Genomic DNA, 20,399 nt, shown 5'->3' with positions numbered 1-20,399 from the left:
CAACATGACGCGGAGGCTGGTGCGTCGGGTGACATGGCCTTAACCCAATCAGGTTTAGTGTTGACACTGCCGCCGCATGCGCCACCTTCTGATGCTGGCAGTATGTTACGGTATCGCCGTGACGGCATCTTTCCCAGCTGAACCTCTGGCTTGTGCACGGTCGATCTGTGGCTTGGTATCCGTATTACCGCAGAGGGTCCCTCGACTCCGCCTCCGTCTCAGGTTAGGTATAGGACAACCCCTGATGATGTGGGCTCACGTTCCTCACGATACCCTTCTTCTTTTCTTCTTTTTGCCTGTTCAGAAATTTATTCCGAGTAATTTCTATCCCCCATTGTTTTCGTTTCTCACTCACTTTTCACAATGAAGAGTTTGTTCAAAAAGTCCAGTGACGGAGACGAAGACTCCAACCGTCGGGGGCTCTTTGGCTCCCGATCCAGAGACAAGAGTCCAGCACCTCAAGCAAACCCATACGCCCAACCTATCCCTACGGATCCCTATACCAGAGCTAAGATCAATGCTGGAGTTGCTCCTCCCCCGGCTGGTTACGATCAAACTGGTCCGAATGGTGGTGCTGGTGACGTGAAGGGTCCGGGTGCGGCCGGTGGCTATGCACCCAATCGTTACGGAAATCAGGCGGGATATGGTGCAGACAAATATGGTGGTAGTGGTGCCGGTGCTGGCTCTGGCCCGGGTTCGCGGTACGGCCCTGGTGGCTACGGCGGACTGGGAGGAGACCCGAATGATCCTGCAGCAGACGCCAACAGAGAAGCACTCTTTGGAGGTGCTCGCGAGAGACTCCAGGAGCAACAACCAAATGGCCCGCCTCCTCCGTACAGTGCGGACGCGCCCACGACCACAAGCACCTACCAAGAGAGGAACCTCACGGCCGAGGAAGAAGAGGAAGAAGAAGTGCAAGCCATCAAACAAGAAATCCGAGCCATCAAACAGGGGGATGTTGCTTCCACCCGGAATGCACTGCGAGTCGCTGCTCAGGCCGAAGAGATTGGTCGCAACACTCTGGCCCGTCTGGGCGCCCAAGGCGAGCGAATTCTCGACACCGAAAAGGCTCTCGATATTGCTGCGAGTCAGAACCGTATCGCGGAGGAGAAAGCCCGAGAACTAAAGACACTCAACAAAAGCATGTTTGCCGTGCACGTCTCGAACCCGTTCACGAGCGCTCAGCGACGACGGGAGCGGGACGAACAAATCCTCCAGAGGCACCGGGAAGAACGAGCAACGCGGGAGGAAACCCGAAAGGAGGCGTTCCAGACCAACATGCGGATGGAGCAAACATTCCGCGAGATCGAACGGGAGGCGAACAAGGCGGCGCCGAAGACGAAGAAGAACATGGCCGAGCGGGCCAAATACCAGTTCGAGGCCGACAGCGAGGACGAGAGGATGGAGGACGAGATCGACCAGAATCTGGACCTGTTGGCGGGGGCCGCCAGCCGCCTGAACGGCCTCGCTCGAGCGACCGGTCGGGAACTGGAGGAGCAGAACCGCCATCTTGAGCGCATCATGGCGAAGGTGAGCTGCGCTGCGATTACAATCACTTATTTCTGTCTGTGTCACATGCTAATTCGATTGATTTCAGAGCGACTACGTCGACGACCAGATTGTGATGAACCGGGCGAGACTGGACCGCATTCGCTAGAATTAATCCCTGCACTACATTTTTCTCCCTCTGGTTTTTTGATCAAAACATGGACATACATCTCCTTTGTCACTGCTAGAGTCACATATCTACAAGTAATATTGCTATTTTCTTTACTTTTCCTGTCTCAGGCGGCGTTCGTCCGGAGTTTGTCTGATTCCCTCTCTGTGTGCTCTGTTTATTGATATCGCGGCCGGAATCCATGTCAATAAATCAGGTAGCTAGAGTTGCATATATTTCTATTATACGGTCAACTTACTGCCTTGTCTCTTCCTCTTAGGGGTACTCACTCCATAGGATATCTTCCACGGCAGAGGTGATACATAAATGTCCAATCGCAACATCATGCCTCATCTGAGGGGAAAAAAAAAAGGAGATGGCCATCTTATCTCAAGATATGTACTGTACTGTACATACAATCCAAGACATGATCTTTACCCGAACAAGTACTAAAGGCATATAGTAGCACAAGAACGCTGAACGCTGCATTAGTATCTCATCCCGTTTTTGCTAAAGCAAGACAAGACCGGAGAAAAAAAGTCGCGGTTCAAAAAGCTGCATGGAGAAAAGAGATGAGAAACGAAATGATTCATTAGTTCAGATGTTCGACGTTCTGCATTGCATATGGCAAGTCCTGGAATAGTATACGCTTCCAAACGGGTTCCTTTCTCAGAAGTCGGAAAAAGCATTAGGCAGTTCGTCTTATGGAACCGTAATTGTACGTACATCCTCCACGATATGAGGTTTCGAGACCAGTAGTTTGGACCTAGCATGCGCTCAATCTGTCAACAGGTTTCATTCAAGCCACAACAAGCCAGTAATAAAAAAATTGGCGAATTGTGAGCCCACTGATAACCGTTGCAGAGTACCCCCGGAATGAGTTGTACTGTACGTAACTATATCATGTCTATTAATTGCTAACAAATTTCGTTCCGTTATTATTCTTGTCTAACCCCTGATTACCAAGCTTTCTGTTCGTTCAAAAATGGCGCGGACAGCAAGTTGCCAACGCAAACCGCTCCCTCATATCCTTCCTTCCCCGGCATCAGACCAAACAACCATTTCATTTCAACAACCTCTGTTCTAGTACTGTTTTCACTCTCCGGCAAAGACCATAGCAATCACAGGTGCTGCCGGTCGTAGAAGGGCAATTTGGTAAGGCTAGAAAAGCTCTAGAAAAAAAATCTCCTAATTAGGAAATTATTCGAAGCAAGCCATACCGTATTGAGTCAGTTAAGCTAGATTCTGTACTGTGCTGTACCAGTACTTACATAAAACTTCATTTAATTTTTTCTAGTACGTGGAATGACTAAGAAGGCTAGATAGATAAAGATAGATAAGTGTGTATAGTACAGTTCATATATTACTAAAAAGCAGCTAATTTTTTAAGGGGAAAAAAAAAGAAAACAAGATCTGCTTGCTTCCTAACAAACTCAAGGATTCAATAAATGTAATTCGATTTGATTTAATTGCTCCAAGAAACTATATGTAAAAACCTGGTATAGTGCCTAGAGGACTACACTACAGAGAGAAGATACATCGTTGAAAACAAGGGTAAAAAAAGGTGTCGATAAGAATGCTCCTTTAGAATGTTCATCATCTTCTTAAACGTGGCAGCAAGTGTAGCTTGCTTCCGGCGTAACTAAATGCCCTAGGAGTACTAGGGTTGGTAGGTAGGTTTAGAAGTATGTATACGGGGTATATGTCATACATATAGTCGTTTTTATACTCTAGACGATGGATTCGATTATTAGGGGTATTCAACGTATTCGGGTGCTATATACATCAGTAAGCGAAACGTCGAGACAATCTTCTTTCCCATAACGGTGATGACAGCAAATGAGGAAGACCGCTTCCTTGTTGGATAAAAGTGGATATCATCAAAAGATATATATCAAAAAACATCGTTCGTTCCTTCGTATACCCAGCCCTACTGGCTGGAATCCCCATCGCTCTCATCTCAAGAGGTCATTTCATAACCAAGGTCACTTTTTTTTTTCTTTCTTTCTTTTTCAGCGTGATCTGGGCAAAGGCACATTTTTATTATTTTTCTTTCATGTATTCATTTAGAAGCGCTGCGTATAGGCCTCAGCCTTATATCCGGTTTCGACTTCACCTGGCGTCGGGTGACTGGGCAAAGTATCCACAGTCGCATCCGGGTTGGTACGCCTGTTGCGCCAGAAGCGACGGCGACCAGTACCGTATGTGTATCCGTTGGCGGGCGAGGGACCAAAACGCTTCTCTCGCTGGTGATAACGAGCCATAGGAATCTGCAGGAACAGAGACACGATGAAAAAGAACCTGGCATCGAGTTAGTACACGGGTGTGATCTTAACGATGTTGCAAGAGGAAAAAGAAAACTTACATCGCAATGAAGGACACGGCAAAGGCAGCCTTCTCCAGACGGCAGGCCATGCCCAGGTTGGGGAAGTAGGTGAGGGTCTCTCCGTGGCCAAAGCCAAATCCATTCGCGCCATAACCGATGGCCTTGGAGTCGGCCGGCCCGTTGCCCAGCGGGGTGTTCACGTTGCCAGTGCATTTCTGGGTACCGCCGCGGGTCATCACCGCGATGGCGATCATGGCTCCGATGAAGCAGACGTCCAGAACCATGGCGATGAAGCCAAAGAACATGATGCCGCCCAGGCAAACCGTGAACAGAGAACCCAGCAGGGCGTAGAGGGTGGCCGCTCCGGAGAGACCCTCGACAGCTCGCATCCATTTGGCGATGGGGAGGTCATGGTTGGCCAGCACGGCCAGAAAGTAGGAAAAGATGCCTAGGATGACGGCCGAGGCGAGGAACTGCAAGACACGGATGCCATTGCTGAAGATGCGCAGGATAATCCCGCCCAGACCCATGGTGGCAATCACCTGGTATTTCTATAGATGCAGAAGATGCGTTGCGACGAAAGAAGACTGGTAGAGCGATTATCTTGAAATAACCGCTAGGAGGAGAGGATATATGAAGAGAAAGATTCTTTAAAGAAGGCGATAATGACCCTGGTTCCTTCAGCGACAGGCAGAAAGATTAAATAAAGCCCCTGTGAGTGGGGATCGGCACAACAAAGTTGTATTGAGGGTCCGCGATACCTGGGTCTTCAGTGGGACGGCCACGGTCCCTGCTAAGCCTTAGTGGTTGCAGGCTGGCAGTGGCTGCAGTCTGGGGCAGATCAGTGGAGCAGAGCAGGCGGTGTGAAGGAGTGGTGGTTGGCTCGTCCGATGGCTAGGGGACCCTAGAGCCGGCTAGAAGCTCAGAAAGCTTCACTAGACTACCGAAGCTCTCCGGCTCGTGATGTCATCTGCGTCGCGATCTTGACGTTTGCAGCGCACAGGCAGAAGACAAACTGGGTGCCTGGAAAGGTCCTGAGGGGGCATAGACGGCATAGACAGACTTCTACCCAATCAGCCCTGCGAGGGTGGTCATTGCTGAGGCGGTGCTCCTGCATGGTCCAATCACAGCGTGACCCACTCATCCTTTGCCACACAGACCGTGCACCGCCACTCGAAGACCAGAGTCTGCCATGGTGCTGTGCCATCATCCCAGGTATTGGAGCGAGTTAAGGTTTCTTTTGGGCTTCTCAATTATTGAGTTACCGAGGACAGCTGTTTAATGGATATCCATTAATACTTTCATATCTGCGGAACGTATAGACCGTTCTAGGCTGAATAAATGCGTAGATAGAAAGCATCGTGTATATGTACCGAAAAGCAAACAGTGTAGTCCAGTAGAATGCAGTAACGGAACTCACTTAGGTAATAACTAGCCCGACCCTCGGACATCAACACAGCTTGCTTGGAATGGTGTCCAGGGTCCTTGAGCAAGGTTTGGAACCTACCTCCTAGCTTATTCAGCGGGACCTTGGCCGTTATCATCTCCTGTTGGTTCAAATTTCCTAGTGGTCTGCGATCCATGGGTCAGTCGGGACTCCTGAGACGAAACGGGAAATTATCGGGTGTTCCTGTGGGACGGAACTCACCCTCGTCCAGGCAGAATGCACTTTCGCCATAAAGCACCGCTCCCACTTGCTACTTAGTGGTACACCATCTCGCAGACTTCCTCTGTTACTACAAGATGTTAATATCAAATCACAAGAATGACTCCTTATTGGGCTTGAAGACTGAATTCACCGACCTTCACCCGCCCTGCCCGATACTTGGGCTCCTCAATCTCATCGACGCGGATATCTCTCGTCCATGGTAGTGTACCGATTTCATCGTCTTCGTCGGCGTCAGCAGACGACGGTGTCAAGTGCAGATGTGTCAAGGTCTGGGAAATGATCCTGATGCTTATTTTATGAGAAATATAGAAGGGCAACGTCGAGTTTTGTTGTGTTGACAGTGTTGACAAATTTCTAATCCGGAAAGAATGGTCCAAAACAACAATGATTATTCTGATTTCATGAACGGACATGACCATCGCATGTGGCGACATACAATAACCGCGTTCCAATCCATTCTGCTCGTGATAGAACTACGAGCCCAAAACAAATGATTTGTTGAAATAGGATTCCGGACAGTGGAAGGACACTAGGCCGCGAGCATTATCTTCAACAAATAATGCGCCTCAGACGAGAACAGTGCCAGCCACAGAGGCTGACGATTTCTTGATGTTATAATGACCATGTCAACATTCAAGATAGGGCCTGCCATGTGTAGCGGACACCGATCCCCACTCCTTCCCCACAAAATCGGCGGGTGGCGCTTATGCACCTTGTACAGCGGCGCGAGAACCAAGGTCTTGGAACTTGAAGGGCAGCATTCATGCAGCCGCCAATCGTGATGAGAGGACAATCCGTCTATTAAATACGGACTGTAGGCAGGTCCTGACCTTGGAAATTATGTCTGGATCGTTCACCCAACCTGGAAAGCAGTATGCTGATCTCTGGCGAAAATTCGGCCCTTTCATCAATCGCTATCGCGTTCCCCAGAGTCTCTGCTCGCTTCCGCACGTTGTTGGTCAACGAATGCCCGCAGGATCGACTCGAGACCTTCATTGCGACGTGCCAGGAGCATCACGTCGGACACGTTGATGGTTGAGCGCCCGGCATGCCTAAAACGGGAAAGGCCCCGACGCGTCAATCTTTCTTAGATCCCCGATTTGGCAAAATTGACAACCCGTGGAAGTATCAGATAGAAAGAAAACGACACGCAGAAGAACAGGGGCAAACATACTTGGCAAAAGCCTCCAGATCCTGACTCACGGTCTCTGCAAAATACACAGGATTCCATCGTCAGTCAGGTGTCTGTATGAACAGGCAAGGGATACGTAAAATCTGTAACACTGTACACACCTATCTGTGCCCAGACCATCTCGGTGAGTGCCCCGATAAACTGCGGCGTTGCGTTGACGCCGAGTTTGATGGTTTCCTCATCGACAATTTTGCCAATGGCCAGCCACAGAGCGGACTTGAGACGCTGTACAGAGCCGCTGTAAGCTTGTGTACATTACAGTATAGAAACCGCGTCAACCTCAACAAATACACATACCTCTTCCAGAGCAACTTCTTCGTCTTGATTGGAAGCCATGTTAGAATCTAACCCGACTGGATTCAATTCCAGTGACTAGATTAAAGAGTAGCAAGATGGGTGAATGAAAACGGGAATCAACGTCCTCAAATGCGATGCGACGCGGCGCGCCGTGACACTGCCTAATTGATCCATCGCGTGCGGATCGGAGAAAGATAGGACCGGTCGATCTTCCGCTAAGCCAAAAAAGGTAATGACATTCTGCCGGGCGGGCGGACGGGCGGGCCTTGCCGAAATAATAATGTTTCTCATGCAGCCAGCAACATCTTGAATCCATAGCCCGAAGTTGACCATTGGACGGGCTATACGTCCCACAACACGAGTCTCTAAATAATAATCTTCTTTTCTCTCATGAAAAACACCAATTTAACCGTCACATGTTATTTTAATTTCTTTTCTACGCCAATTTCTTTATTTTTGGCCCTTTCAAAATCCTCATCCGCAAGGAGCCGAGCAGGTTGCGATTCTACACAGACTGAGCGAATTGCATACCTACCTTGACAATCTCTGATCAACCGTGTTTCCTCGACCAGTCTGATCAATTGTTCAGACCAGAAACCGCTGTAAAGCCAGCAAGAGGAACCGCCCTCCAAGATGTCCACTCACACCCACACCGCCGCGGGCGAGGCCCCCGACGTCTCCAGCCTCCTCCATGAGTTCTTCTCCGGTCTCGCGAACTACTTCGCCGACACGCTCCGAAATCTCCATACAGCCATTACCACCCCCAAAGCCAGATATTGGATCCGTATCTGCGTCATCGTGGCCGGCTACATCATGATCCGCCCTCTCATCGAGCTGTTCTTCCGCAAGACGTTCGAGCGGAAAATGGAAAGGGAGGATGCGAAGAGGAAGGCGCAGGAAGCAGCCTTTACAGAGCCAGGGAAGAAGGCCAAGATGTCGGCGAATTCGTTACGCTCAGGCAAGGTGCTCGGCGAGGTAGACACGGACGAGGAAGAGGAGATCAACAACGGCAAGGGAAAGTCAAGCGGTGTCCCCGAATGGGGCAAAGGCGCCCGTAAGCGCCAAAAGAAGTACCTGAAAAACCTGGAACGCGAAGCCGAGCGCCGCGCCGAGGAATTGACGGAGCAGGAAATCCTGGAGCTGCTGGACTGGAGTGAGTCGGAGGATGAGAAGGAGGAGAAGGAGAAACAGAAACAGAAACAATAAGAAGGCAGGCAGGCAGCTAAAAGAAAGAAGTTGACAGTGCTCTACTATTTATACGATATCAATAGCTTTCTCTTCTCGCCGTCATAATGCAATGATACTTCCCTTGAACAGACGAGCTCTCTATACATTTTCGCCTGGTAGGAGCAGGAGAATCTATTCTTCTCCTGAACTGAACCTCCATCTTCACTCCCAGCAAAGAATGAAGAGCTGCCATAACTCAATAGGCGTTTTTTTTTTAAGAAAAAAAAATCTGTAAGCGTTGATATTGAAACGAAAAACTATGTCATCTGGCACCCACACGCAGAAATGGTTCCTGCCTGCTGACCGTACCGCTGCGAAGCATCGTGGATGCAGAAGAAGAGAGGCCACGGCTGTGAAGGAGCACTCGGGATATATACTCCGTAGGTATTCACACCATTGACCTCCTTCTATGGCAGTTCTCCATTTTTCAAGCCTCCAAGAGACGGCAGCACAGCGGTCTAAGGAGAGTACCTTTTCCTTTTCTTTCCCCCGCTTCTTTTCCCCCGGCACTGAAATAGCATACATATCACTAATGTCACCCAAGATTCTGTTTACAAGCCAGAGAGAGAGGAGTCTGGTATTTGCAGTGGAGTCAGGGTAGGCCCTAGATTGTGTGTACTGATATCGAAGTTAGGAAGTGTTGGAATGTAGGTATGGAGCCAGATCTCACAAACAGTTTTCCTTGACTACCGTGAAGAACAGACCCAAAAAAAAGATTGATTGGAATGAGAGATGGACTTTTCCATGGAGTTTGATTTGATTTCCAGATACCTAATCTAATCCTTTTCCTACTGAAGCGATCGTCTAATATCTAAGACAACAGAAAAAACTCGTGCATCGTCAATCAAAGCATGACATGAGACACGCATAACAATGCATAAAAATGCATTGCAAAAAATAACCGTAAACATACTTGTGAAAGACAGAAAAGTCATCCAAAACATTCCAACATTTCCATGCAATCATTCTGTGACAGGCAAATGGGATCCGGTCCCTTGCCATTGCACAATCTATGTGCACAGAGCTCTGCTGCATTAAAGATAAACAAAACCAGAGTCGTGTGGTGATGAGGATATTTCGCTACCGGGCGAAACTGGCGTGTGAAACAAAAATCCAAGAAACGGTATGATCAGAGTCAAATCGTCAAAAAGGCATGGAAGGGCTCCTCAGAAATAAATGTGGTCGCCGTCGTCGGAAAACCATCACAGCTTATCGACCTGTCATTTGGATAGCTCCATTCTTGCAGACTGTGCCAGCAGCAACACTGCCCATATTGATCAAGGAACCGTGATCGCACATCGCAAAAGAGTTCCCATCGGCCGAGCATGTAATCTGACCATCCGTGCAGGGTCCACTGCCGACGATCTTGGGGCTCGCTGTAGCAGAGGACGACGGGACTGCTGCAGGCGTAGACGACGCGGTACCATTCGATAGAGATGCAGAGCTCATGGCGGCGGATGATGATGGGGATGCGGGACTCGGACCAGCGGACGAAGAAGATGGAGCTGTGCTGCTGGACGACGGGGTAGAAGACGAGGAATTGGTACCCAGAAACGGAGCGGATCCCTTGCACGTATAGCCAGCGCTACTGACGGAACCAACAACATCCGGTCCAGGAAGCGGGAAACGGACCTCCTCGTTAGCGATCGTGGTGCATTGACCTTCGGCGTTGATGTTTGCAAGGAAGATTGGAGGCCGGTTGCTAAAGGCTACACCACGACGAACAAGCCCGCCATAGAAATCACGGGGATGTCCCCGCTTGGAAGAGCCCCCATTGATAGTCACCTGGGCGCAGTTCATGTACATCTCCCGGTTGCCGATTTTGTTGAACCAGGTCCATGCCAGCAGCGCCTCTCCAGTCGGGGCATCCGATGGGATAGTGAAGGTGTAGTTCTTCGCCAGCGGACAACCTCCCTCAATGGACTCGATGACTGTGAAGCTCTTACCCTTGTCGTATGAGAGAGAGATCTGGCATGACCCACCGCCATGGGTGGCGCTGCCAGCCAACTCCAGATCATAGGACTGGCCAGCGGTGTAAGTAGCCACTGACACGAAGGGGTCATTGGCATAGCCCTTGCAAGGATAATCCGATCCCGAAGGCGACAGAGGACTCGTGTACGAGTAGTCCTTGTTGTCTCCTCCGTTGGGGTTGAGAGGGCTTCGGATAGGATAGGGGTTGCTCATTTGCATATGCCCGTAAACTGTAGAGGCCAGCAGGCCGCAGATGAGGAAGAAGTCCTTCATGGTGCCGATTGTGAGATTGCTGTTGTATGATAATAGGATAGCTGTAAGCGAATGCCTTCCAGGGCAATCCAGTCTTCAGTCTTGACTAAATCAATTGAAGCAGTTCAAATGAGCCTAAACAAGTATCAGTGTCGATTGCTCCCTGAATTTATATCCATGGAAATCATGGGAAACAGTCTTTATTTACTCGCACAAAGCCATTGTCTCCACACAATAGACGGGACACCATGACAATAGTGGACAAAGAAAGGATTCACTTACCGCGAGAACAGCCTGCAGAATCGAAACGAGAGGGTCTTTGGTCCAACAAGATCACCTGGTCCTGAAAAAGAAAAGCTCGACGGGTGAAAGACCACAGATCACAGATCCTGGTAGAGGATAGATGAGCCAAGGTTGCCTTTGTTTGGTGGGAGACAAGCGACGGTCATGTCCACCCTTGACGGACGTCTCGAGACCAATTTATCTTCTCAACCCCTATAAGGAGGCGAGAAAATTTGCAGATTCCAAAATCCACGCATCGCCCAGCAAATTTGGGAATTTCCCCAGATTACGAGCTAAGCCTTTGCGTGGAATGGACGATGCAGAATCCGAGGCGACATGGTGGAGCGGAGGAATGTTGGCAATCACCACCGCCCCGACAGCTGCAAAGATAACCAACCATGGGCGGTTGAACTGTGATGTCTGTGGCGCCTATCAGGGAAGTGGCTGTCGAGAAGGTTGCTGCAGAGACGCCGCATTGTACGCGTTCCATCATTTTCATGGCTGCTCTGCCGTCGTCAGGAACCTGTCTTCTCCACAGCCAGTCACTGCTATGTGCCATCAGAGGCAAGTGATTGGAATCCGGCGTGAGATGGTCATCGTTGATGAAACACATTGAGATAATTGCTGATGGATGGTTAGACGAAACAGCACGCGCCTGACGGAGCGCGTCGTCGTGGGAGATGGTTGGTCCTGAGCCGATCGTGTCCCCGACAAGGTTCTTCACGCGATTCTTCACGAATAACGCCTCCCCTCCACAATCTTCACGAGGCACAGCCTGCCGGAAATATGCGTCCACGTTTACTCTCCAGAGTCGCGTCAACGGATTGTAAGATTCTATTCCATACGAGAGATTGACAGTTGCAATGCGCGTCATTTGGAATTATGTCTATTCAGACGCCAGGATCCAGATGACCTCGGAAGACGACCATATGCCCCTCGAGTTCTATCCGTGAATTCCACCTTTATGTTTCTATGGCCTGTAACCCCAAATTAATAGGATGCTCTACCTAAGCATACTCTGTACTCCATACTGTGTACATGCCGTGGGTGACGCCGAATTTCCCTTCAAGGGACAGCGTTCCTATTTAGGAAAAGCGTTCGAATGACAATCTATTAAGTCTCCCCTTCCTCGCTGTTTATTATTTAATCCTTCCTACGTTCAGCTTCATCTTTTACTTCGCGCTGTTGCCCCCTGGGCGGAATTCGGCTAGGCACTTTTGCTAAGGCCTAATCTCTACTCAATTCAACAGTTGATCCTTCGTTGATGCGAAAGTTATCGTTGATTTTCTTCTCGTATACACGTTTTCTTCGGGCAAAGGTACCCAAATTTCATTCTATATTTAGTGGGTTCTGTCTGCTTCGCTTCACTGAACCACAGGGCAAACAATGTAGCACACCCGGAAGACAGAGCATTAAAAGTGCCAGATATATTTCTTCCTAATAGATATTCGTGCCATCTTCATCATTCTATCAACATCTAAACGCCTCACCTCGAGTATGTACATGTTGATGGAGAGAGAGAGACAGAGAGAGGGAGAGAGAAATGGGAAAAGAAGCTATCTGAAACAGTTCTAGTCTGACTTTACAAGACCTTCTTCGACTCGCCCGGGGTCAACCAGCAGACCTTATCGTAAATCCCTTCTGCCTTGAAGACCTGCTCGAGCTCCTTGCCAAACTGCGTGAAATGGCCCCAAGACTCGTAGTGCATGGGGACAAGAACATCGGCCTTGATATCGCGGAAGAGGCGAGCAGCTTGTTTGCCGTCCATGGTGATCTGGATTGTTCCAGTTGGGAGCGGAGCATGAGCGGCGCCCAGGTTGAGGATGGCGGCAACGATATGGAACTTTTCGGGGATACGAGTAAGCTCATCGATGTAGACCGTGTCGCCTGAGATGTAGATTGCGTTGGGACGACCGTCGGGACTGGTGCCGAATTCATCAGCCGTGATGATGAAGCCAGTGCACTCGCCCCCAGGCAGATGCTGGCAAGGGGTTCCCGTCACCTGGAACTTCTTTCCTCCCACAGCAAGGGTGACCGTCTCCCACGGGCGCAGTCCTCGCACACCAGGGCGGGGTGCCAGTTTCTTGGCGCCGTCCACAGTAGTGAGCACATGTCGTCCATCCAGCAGGCGACGTCCCAGCTCGTCTAAGTTGTCAGGATGGTCCTCATGGCTCAGCAACACCGCATCGATGGGTGGGAGATCTTCTAGGCGGAGCGCTGGGGTATCGGTGTTCTTGAGGATGATTCCGTGTCCCACGTCGAACTCTGTGCCAGCCGGAGAGAAGAATGGGTCGGTGAGCAGGTTGACTCCATCGATTTCGAGGATGGCAGTCGCGGTGCCAATGTGAGTGATGTTCAAGGTGCTCTTGAAAGTAGGAGCCATTCTGTTTGATTCTCACAGAAATGATAGACCGTCAATGCAAGATGAAGCGTAACACAGTACTTTGATGAATTGAATGATCAACGGTTTGAAAGAGGTCTCTATATACGCTGGTGTACTCTGGCTTTTAATAGACGGTACTGTCATATAGGAGCTGCCGATATCCCTGACAAATCCAAGGACCATGATTACCAAATAATATGAACGGCTGAATAATGATCCATGGATCTTCTAAGAGGTTCTTTTAGGAGCTGTCTGAAAATAAGCATATTGTTTCTTTCCATTCTAGTGGCGAACCGCTGAAGTAAATATGTAGTAACGCCGTGGAATGACAATAGTGTACGGTACCGTACTGTACAACGCGATAGATGTATTTCTTGGCGGCAAAAGCTACCACAAAAGGTTAAACCTGCAGGTACAGCGCGGTGGGTCAACATGTCTGCAAGGATCCACGGAGGACTTGTTAGTTTTTCCATATTACTGTGCTACTGCCTTAATTTCTTCGTTCTCCGTAGTATTGCTAGCGAAACGCATTGACACGGTTTCTCTCGGTTATCACAGAGTGCTTTGCGTCCATTTCAGAGTTCGTTCGAAACGCATTTTCTAAAGCAGACTATTATGTGGATCCAACGTGGAAAGAGCCCACCCATACCGTACTGTAAGATGGGTGTTATTTTATTCCCGCGCTTATCAGCAGAGATCAATTCAGATGGTCGAGGTCAGTCCATGTTGAGAAATCTTCTATTGCCATGGAATTGAAGACAACTTTAGCTCCATCAACCAGAGACAGAAGACAAATCATTGCGTCTGTTCCAATTTGAATGCTTAGAAGATTGCTAACGAGTGCTTGCTTGCTGGATAGAATCGATCTAGCGAGACGAGGCCCTGTTTATGCCTGCTAGGCATTATTGAGGCTTATTAAATTATATAGGTTTACTCCCAAAGCATAGCTATAGTTGACAACAGAGGCGCAATCCACAGACAACCCAGTCCCGCGTACATTCTGATCTTGAGATCTCTCCAACCAACATATGCGCCGGTGAACATAGTGGTGTAAACGACCATTCTCTCCTCCCATGAGCTCGGTCCTCTCCTGGTGGCCCATTTATAGTTCATGAAAGCTGTGCAAATTTGTGTCTGTCAGCACTACTGTTGAAGTTTAGTTCAGATCTTGAAAGGCTTCGGGATGATTGCCGCATTCAAGAAGGCGGATGTGCAGTAAAGGATTGATGTAATGGTCGCCATCTTTGATCACTTGCTGTCGTTGAGAGTTGGACAGATAACTCGACTATACGAGATCTCGGTAATCTTGACTACCAAGACTTGCAAAGATGGACGGGATAGAAGCGCTAAATACTTCGTATGGTTTAGGGTTGAGAGATGCCGTCCAAGATGCTTATCTGAGCTTCGTAATAACTGGATGCATTACAAAGCAGGCATTTTCCTGTGATGAGCATGCTTATCAAAAACTATATTCAGCTTACACATAAGAATAAGTCTTAATCTTAACCTTTATTGGGACCTTCATTTTGCATATGTGCACTGTACTGTAGTGTGGATGTGTAATACTGATAGAGCGTATGGTATGGTAAGATACGCTAGCTCCATGTTCCCCATCTTTTGCGACGGCTAACCTCTTTTAGCATCATAACCCGCCAAGACATTATACTCTGTGTCAATACTTAACTGTGATTGGTTCCCGTTTTGATGACAAATATGACGATGATGCTCCATTACTCTCCATCTTCTCTTCCATTCAAGGTCTTCTGGACGACCCTCAGATACCATTATGTACAGTCCATTGTCATTTCTATTTGTAACTCACCAGATATACCTACCCTGCTTATTTTATTGTGTTTTTGACAGCGATCGATCCACAAGTCGCTCTCCATGCCTTCCAGCACGGGATGAAGGTCAAGCAAAGGTCGACATGCCATACATGTAGAGCGCGAAAATTAGGGGTAAGCGAGGCTCAGACCTCTAGTCATGCAGAGGATTAATCAGTTGATGTTACTCAGTGTGATGGGAAACGCCCAGAATGTACCCAGTGCGTTTTCACTGGACGAAAATGCCAAGGTTATGAACTTGAGTGGACCTTTATTCAGCACAATGTCCTTTCGGCGAAACTTCCCAATCCTGTAGCAGCTGACGATAATAAACGTAAAGAGTCACTGCGCAAGACTCCTTCAACTCTGACTCTCGATGATAGTTATGCCGAGTCACCTTCCAGGAGTCTAATGTCTCCTTTTTCAGGCTTTTCTCATCCTACGTGGGATGATTTGATTGGACTAGTTGTCAAAAGCTACCTTCCAGAGGATGAAATGCCTCTTATTACCGACAGTCCTGGGAACAGTCGATCGCAAATATGTGGCTCCTGGGTGGAAGTCCTCCCCACACTAACCGGGAGAGCGAATCACGATTGTGTTCTGCCATCTGCCACGAAAGCGCTGGCCGTTTCGATCATATCTCGAAGTCCTGAACAGAATATTCCAAGCCTGGATAGCACTCAAACGTATTATGCGGCGATTCGGGCTTTGAGAAAAGCTTTCACCACAACAGATCGCCCTTCTCATGCGGAGCTTGCTGCTGCCATCATGTGTCTAAGCTTGGCAGAGGTATTTGCCGTCTTAAGGAAACATTCTTCATGTTTCGCATGGATAATTAACTGTGTGCAGCTAATGTCTCCAAACGCTGCAGCTGGCTTATCAGCACACATCAAGGGTGTCGGTGAACTGATCCGAGCTCATGGCCCGGAACAGTACAGATCCGGAATCCTACATAAGCTTTTTATCGGCTTTCGACCGCTTTTGGTATGTGTAATTCAGTTCGTGATTCCATCACTTGTGGTCGGCTCTAACAACAACTCTTAGGTCATTGAAGCCTTTCGGGCTCGCCAGCCGACCTTCCTAGCATTGGAAGAATGGATATGTGTACCATTTTCCCTCTTCGCACCCTCGCCCATGCAGAATCTTCTCAGTCAAGTCGCCATCGTTCCATCTATGCTGCACCAGATCGATCGATTTACAAAGGCTCTATGCGAACCAACACCCTCTGACGTAACGGAGACTTTCTTCTCACTCGTTGACGTGGTCATACGACTCGAGAACTGGGAGATATCCTTACAGAGTGAAACTGACGGACCCTGCTATTGGCCCCGCGTCACAGATAGAACACCTACAAAGCAATCATCAAGTAGCCATGATCCTTCTATTTGGTTCCCCAACATCACCATGGCGAACGTCTTCACTCACCTTTGGGCTTTCCGGATTGTCTGTCTCGCCGAATTGGAAAAATTGGCATCATCCCATCCGTACCTCGTTCTCGAAGCCTGGTCATTGCCGAGACATCTTCGATTGGACCGCATTCAGGACCACATCTTGGCACTGTCGAAGCAGATCTGCCATAGCATGGAATATTTGATGCAGGATGAGATGAAGCTCTTTGGCCCGGCTTCCACGTTGTTTCCCCTGAAAACGGCGTATGAGAGATTTAAATTGGACGGGCCGCGGCAGCAGGAGCACGTTGCTTGGTGTGAAAGTATCATCAGGCAGCTTGTTGCCAAAGGATTTCATGCAGCACCCATTATTGTATTCGGTAATTGATTCGCCTACGTAAAACGGAGCAGCTAATTCTGCAGGACAGAACACAAAGGCCTATCTGATATTCAGAGCCATGGCTTGATATTTTCTTGCCCGAGAGGTCAAGCTAATTGAAGCAGGCACAGCATTTACGGCGCTTCCAGCATTGATTTGATCAGTTGAGAGACCATGAGAGTCCGTGTTCTATATGATAAAAGTCTTATCCCTGGGTCATATTTAGTCCAGGCAATGACTGACAATAATCCTTTTTTTTTATTTCAACACACTTGAACATGGTGAATGTCTTAGTATATATGTAATGTACTTTATTTGTCAAAAAGTTTGACATTTCATCATGTTTGTATAAGTAGATGGTGAGAGTATGATATTGAGTGCTGATTTTTCTAACTGCCTATGTATGTTTCACACATACCTTATTAATTTTCTTGCATTCCTCGTTTTTAGGGGTGCCTCTGGATAGAAAGAATTTGTGATACTTTGTGATTAAGTTGTTGTGGAGAGTTTCCTACTGTTTCATCAGCTCCGGCGGCTCTAGGTAGTAGGTCCTCCCTTGTGGACTCCTTTTGAGTATTAGTTAGGCACTGTAGTGGTAAAGGATCATGTGTTAAGCTTGAGTGGCTTAAAAGTTTGATAAGGCATCTCTGGATTGGGTTTAAGAAAGATTAACGATGGTTGGCCGGTGCCTGGCAAGACGCCAATTTAATTTTAGCCTGGATGGTCGCCATCGCGTCTTGGAACCGTCGCGTTCCCCACGCTTTGGAGTTGTGTTCCGAGCTCTGCCAAAACTACGAATCCTGCTCTCTCAACCATGATGATTGATGCGCAGAGGATATGACGTTCTTCGGTGAACCTGATTGTGCTGGATATTACCCGACTGATGCTGGATGCTGCTGCTTCGCATCCAGCTGTCGGCTGGAGCCTGCCATGTCTCGCGTCGCCATGGCATTATTATTCTTGTCAAATCCCTCTCGCAGTCCACCTGCATAATCCCCCGCCAACGTCCCTGCCCGGTCGCCGTGACGAAGAGAGGAGGAAACAGTTTTTCAACAGCACGTTCTGATCGGTTTTCCGCTTATACCTCAGCCCACCACACCCTGAACCACGCTGACGCGCCATTCCTTGCTCCTCAGATCTCAGTCTCCCCGACCCTCGCTTTTGGCGGAACAGTTACACTCTGCGGCGATGGCATACTGGCCCGCTCCACGCGGCGTGGTTTTCACACCGCTGTGGCGCGTCGTGCATCCGACTCTTCGCTGTCAGATGTTTCGCGCGCCCTGGAAAGGGAGGCTCCTCCCCGAGGCGAGGAGACAGCGGTGGTGGATCCAGAATCAGACGAAGACATACCGGCTGGTTCGGAGGAAGTGAAAGAAGCGCTTTCAAGGCCAGCTCCTGTCAACAGCGACTACCTTCCCCTTCCCTGGAAGGGCAGGCTTGGCTACGTAAGTTTCAATTGGCAGCTTGTCTTGAGACGTCAAGATCTGATTCGTAGAATAAAAGGCCTGTGTGTGCACTTATCTGCGATATTCCAACCCTCCCGTATTCAGCTCTCGCACTTGTCGCATAGCTTCGATTCTAGAGCACCGGCATCCGCTCAAGCATCCCTCTCAACACCCCCATCCCACCAAGAACCCCCCGGACCGGGACCAGCCCGCAGATGTGGCGCGAGGTCAGGCATATCTCCAGAGGCTGGGTCTCGCCAATGCCCGCGACATTGTGAAGATGCTCCGGTGGAATGATCGGTACGGGATCAAGTTCATGCGTCTCAGCAGCGAAATGTTTCCGTTTGCCAGTCATGAGAAATATGGTTACAAGCTGGCACCGTTTGCCTCCGAAGTACTGGCGGAAGCCGGCCGTGTTGCAGCGCAGCTTGGTCATCGATTGACCATGCATCCGGGACTGGTATGAAACAGCTGCCAACAAGAGAGCATTCTGGAGGGATGGTGATTGCTCACCTTTTGTCAGTTCACGCAGTTAGGGTCACCCAGGAAGGAGGTCATCGACAACTCAATTCGCGACCTCGAATACCATTCCGAGTTGCTGCAATTGCTGAAACTTCCGCCCCAGCAGGATCGGGATGCTGTCATGATCCTCCACATGGGAGGCGTGTTCGGTGATAAAGCAGCTACGCTGGATCGGTTTCGCGAGAACTACAAGCGTCTGTCTCAAGACATCAAGAATCGTCTGGTGCTGGAGAATGATGATGTCAGTTGGTCGGTCCATGACCTCCTGCCCATTTGCGAGGAATTGAACATCCCACTCGTCCTCGACTTCCATCACCACAACATCGTTTTCGACGCAGACAAGGTCCGTGAGGGCACATTGGATATCATGCAGCTTTTTGATCGGATCAAAGCGACTTGGACACGTAAGGGCATCACGCAGAAAATGCATTACTCCGAGCCCACCCCGTCCGCCATCACACCCCGACAGCGAAGGAAACACAGCGCACGAGTTGCGACCCTTCCACCCTGTGACCCCACCATGGACCTGATGATTGAGGCTAGAGATAAGGAGCAAGCCGTTTTTGAGCTGATGAGGAAGTTCAAGCTACCTGGGCATGATCTTATTAATGACATGATTCCGCACGTCCGCGAGGATGAAAATAAACCTTGGAAACCACCCAAGAAATTCAAAAGGGACGGCGATTTTATCGACCTGCAGCAGTTCACCCCTCCTCCACCTGTTATCCCCGAAGAGGAAGTTGGTATGGGTGGTCCGGAGAGACGGGTGTACTGGCCCCCAGGCAAGGAAGATTGGCTCCGACCGAAGAGAGCTGTTTCACGAAAGACAGCGAAAATTGTTTCGACCGAAACTGCCAGCGGATCTGGTGACTCCCGGGCCGTGGACAACAATTCAACTTCTGAGAATCTGGTAGCCTTAGACACTCCCAGGCACCGGTCCAAGCGACTGCGACAGCCCGAGTGACCACCAGGAAGTGGAACTCCTCGTAGAAGAGCTCTCTGATGTCGACCTCCAAAGATGATGCATTGGTCTCATCAAAGTTGTCTGAGCTCACCTTCGCCGATTGCTACCACAAAGCTAGTCTGTTAAGGTCGCGAGCCAGGAGTCGATTACGCTGAAGATGAGTCAGCTTGAATGTCGTTTTGTACAGTGATAAACCCTACGATCTGTGTTGTTATTTCGTGATGTGTCATTGTGTATTACTAGTTATTGATTATGGATGATCTCTTGCATTATGCGACTGTAAATAAAGGGACTTGGCGGTTTGGGATTGTCTGTACTGTACAGTATATTTAAGGGCAATGGGAGGCCACTGTCATGGTGTAAATTAGCGGTCTATATTCATTAAAAATATGAGCTTTCAGCAATCTCATCGCTAATAGTGAGGCTCTTGGCTCTTGCCTACTATCATTGGAGCGGGAGAACATGGACGAATTGAGGCCGGAGGCGCGGAGGCCCACTTAGTTGCAGGATCTCGATCGACCTGCCTGACGCAACAAGTCCAGCGAAACCAGGGCGTCAGCTATGTACGGCAGTATTGTATCGCTCTCAGGACCCATATTTTCTTCTCTTCTTGATACTTGAT

The 20,399-nt window shown here is 49.1% G+C and overlaps 9 protein-coding genes across 9 annotated transcripts; 5 read left to right on the top strand and 4 right to left on the bottom strand.

Moving 5' to 3' along the window:
- Positions 1-363: 363 nt before the first annotated feature.
- On the top strand, positions 364-1,657 carry VTN77DRAFT_8659 (uncharacterized protein; the record flags this gene model as incomplete). The annotated part of the gene is made up of 2 exons (XM_069425180.1): positions 364-1,530; positions 1,598-1,657. 2 exons carry the CDS (start codon positions 364-366, stop codon positions 1,655-1,657), a joined length of 1,227 nt encoding a protein of 408 aa, XP_069274431.1.
- A 2,066-nt stretch (positions 1,658-3,723) lies between these two features.
- Positions 3,724-4,513, bottom strand: VTN77DRAFT_8658 (uncharacterized protein; the record flags this gene model as incomplete). The annotated part of the gene is made up of 2 exons (XM_069425179.1): positions 3,724-3,958; positions 4,023-4,513. The coding sequence occupies 2 exons, from the start codon at positions 4,511-4,513 to the stop codon at positions 3,724-3,726; spliced, it is 726 nt and encodes a 241-aa protein (XP_069274430.1).
- Positions 4,514-6,559: 2,046 nt separating this feature from the next.
- On the bottom strand, positions 6,560-7,180 carry VTN77DRAFT_8657 (uncharacterized protein; the record flags this gene model as incomplete). The annotated part of the gene is made up of 4 exons (XM_069425178.1): positions 6,560-6,704; positions 6,827-6,860; positions 6,946-7,069; positions 7,142-7,180. The coding sequence occupies 4 exons, from the start codon at positions 7,178-7,180 to the stop codon at positions 6,560-6,562; spliced, it is 342 nt and encodes a 113-aa protein (XP_069274429.1).
- Positions 7,181-7,774: 594 nt separating this feature from the next.
- On the top strand, positions 7,775-8,347 carry VTN77DRAFT_8656 (uncharacterized protein; the record flags this gene model as incomplete). Its single annotated transcript, XM_069425177.1, has 1 exon — positions 7,775-8,347. The coding sequence occupies one exon, from the start codon at positions 7,775-7,777 to the stop codon at positions 8,345-8,347; it is 573 nt and encodes a 190-aa protein (XP_069274428.1).
- A 1,230-nt stretch (positions 8,348-9,577) lies between these two features.
- Positions 9,578-10,612, bottom strand: VTN77DRAFT_8655 (uncharacterized protein; the record flags this gene model as incomplete). The annotated part of the gene is made up of 1 exon (XM_069425176.1): positions 9,578-10,612. One exon carries the CDS (start codon positions 10,610-10,612, stop codon positions 9,578-9,580), a length of 1,035 nt encoding a protein of 344 aa, XP_069274427.1.
- A 382-nt stretch (positions 10,613-10,994) lies between these two features.
- On the top strand, positions 10,995-11,489 carry VTN77DRAFT_8654 (uncharacterized protein; the record flags this gene model as incomplete). Its single annotated transcript, XM_069425175.1, has 1 exon — positions 10,995-11,489. The coding sequence occupies one exon, from the start codon at positions 10,995-10,997 to the stop codon at positions 11,487-11,489; it is 495 nt and encodes a 164-aa protein (XP_069274426.1).
- Positions 11,490-12,455: 966 nt separating this feature from the next.
- On the bottom strand, positions 12,456-13,256 carry VTN77DRAFT_8653 (uncharacterized protein; the record flags this gene model as incomplete). The annotated part of the gene is made up of 1 exon (XM_069425174.1): positions 12,456-13,256. One exon carries the CDS (start codon positions 13,254-13,256, stop codon positions 12,456-12,458), a length of 801 nt encoding a protein of 266 aa, XP_069274425.1.
- Positions 13,257-15,160: 1,904 nt separating this feature from the next.
- VTN77DRAFT_8652 (uncharacterized protein) lies at positions 15,161-16,855 on the top strand (the record flags this gene model as incomplete). Its single annotated transcript, XM_069425173.1, has 4 exons — positions 15,161-15,214; positions 15,272-15,868; positions 15,929-16,063; positions 16,124-16,855. 4 exons carry the CDS (start codon positions 15,161-15,163, stop codon positions 16,853-16,855), a joined length of 1,518 nt encoding a protein of 505 aa, XP_069274424.1.
- An 881-nt stretch (positions 16,856-17,736) lies between these two features.
- Positions 17,737-19,777, top strand: VTN77DRAFT_8651 (uncharacterized protein; the record flags this gene model as incomplete). The annotated part of the gene is made up of 3 exons (XM_069425172.1): positions 17,737-18,291; positions 18,350-18,751; positions 18,815-19,777. 3 exons carry the CDS (start codon positions 17,737-17,739, stop codon positions 19,775-19,777), a joined length of 1,920 nt encoding a protein of 639 aa, XP_069274423.1.
- Positions 19,778-20,399: the final 622 nt, after the last annotated feature.

This window comes from Rasamsonia byssochlamydoides (assembly GCF_041956645.1).
Source record: "Rasamsonia byssochlamydoides strain NRRL 3658 unplaced genomic scaffold VTN77scaffold_76, whole genome shotgun sequence".
NCBI lineage: Eukaryota > Fungi > Ascomycota > Eurotiomycetes > Eurotiales > Trichocomaceae > Rasamsonia > Rasamsonia byssochlamydoides.
Note: the sequence above shows the minus strand (reverse complement) of the source record. Positions and strands in the feature narration are given on the sequence as shown.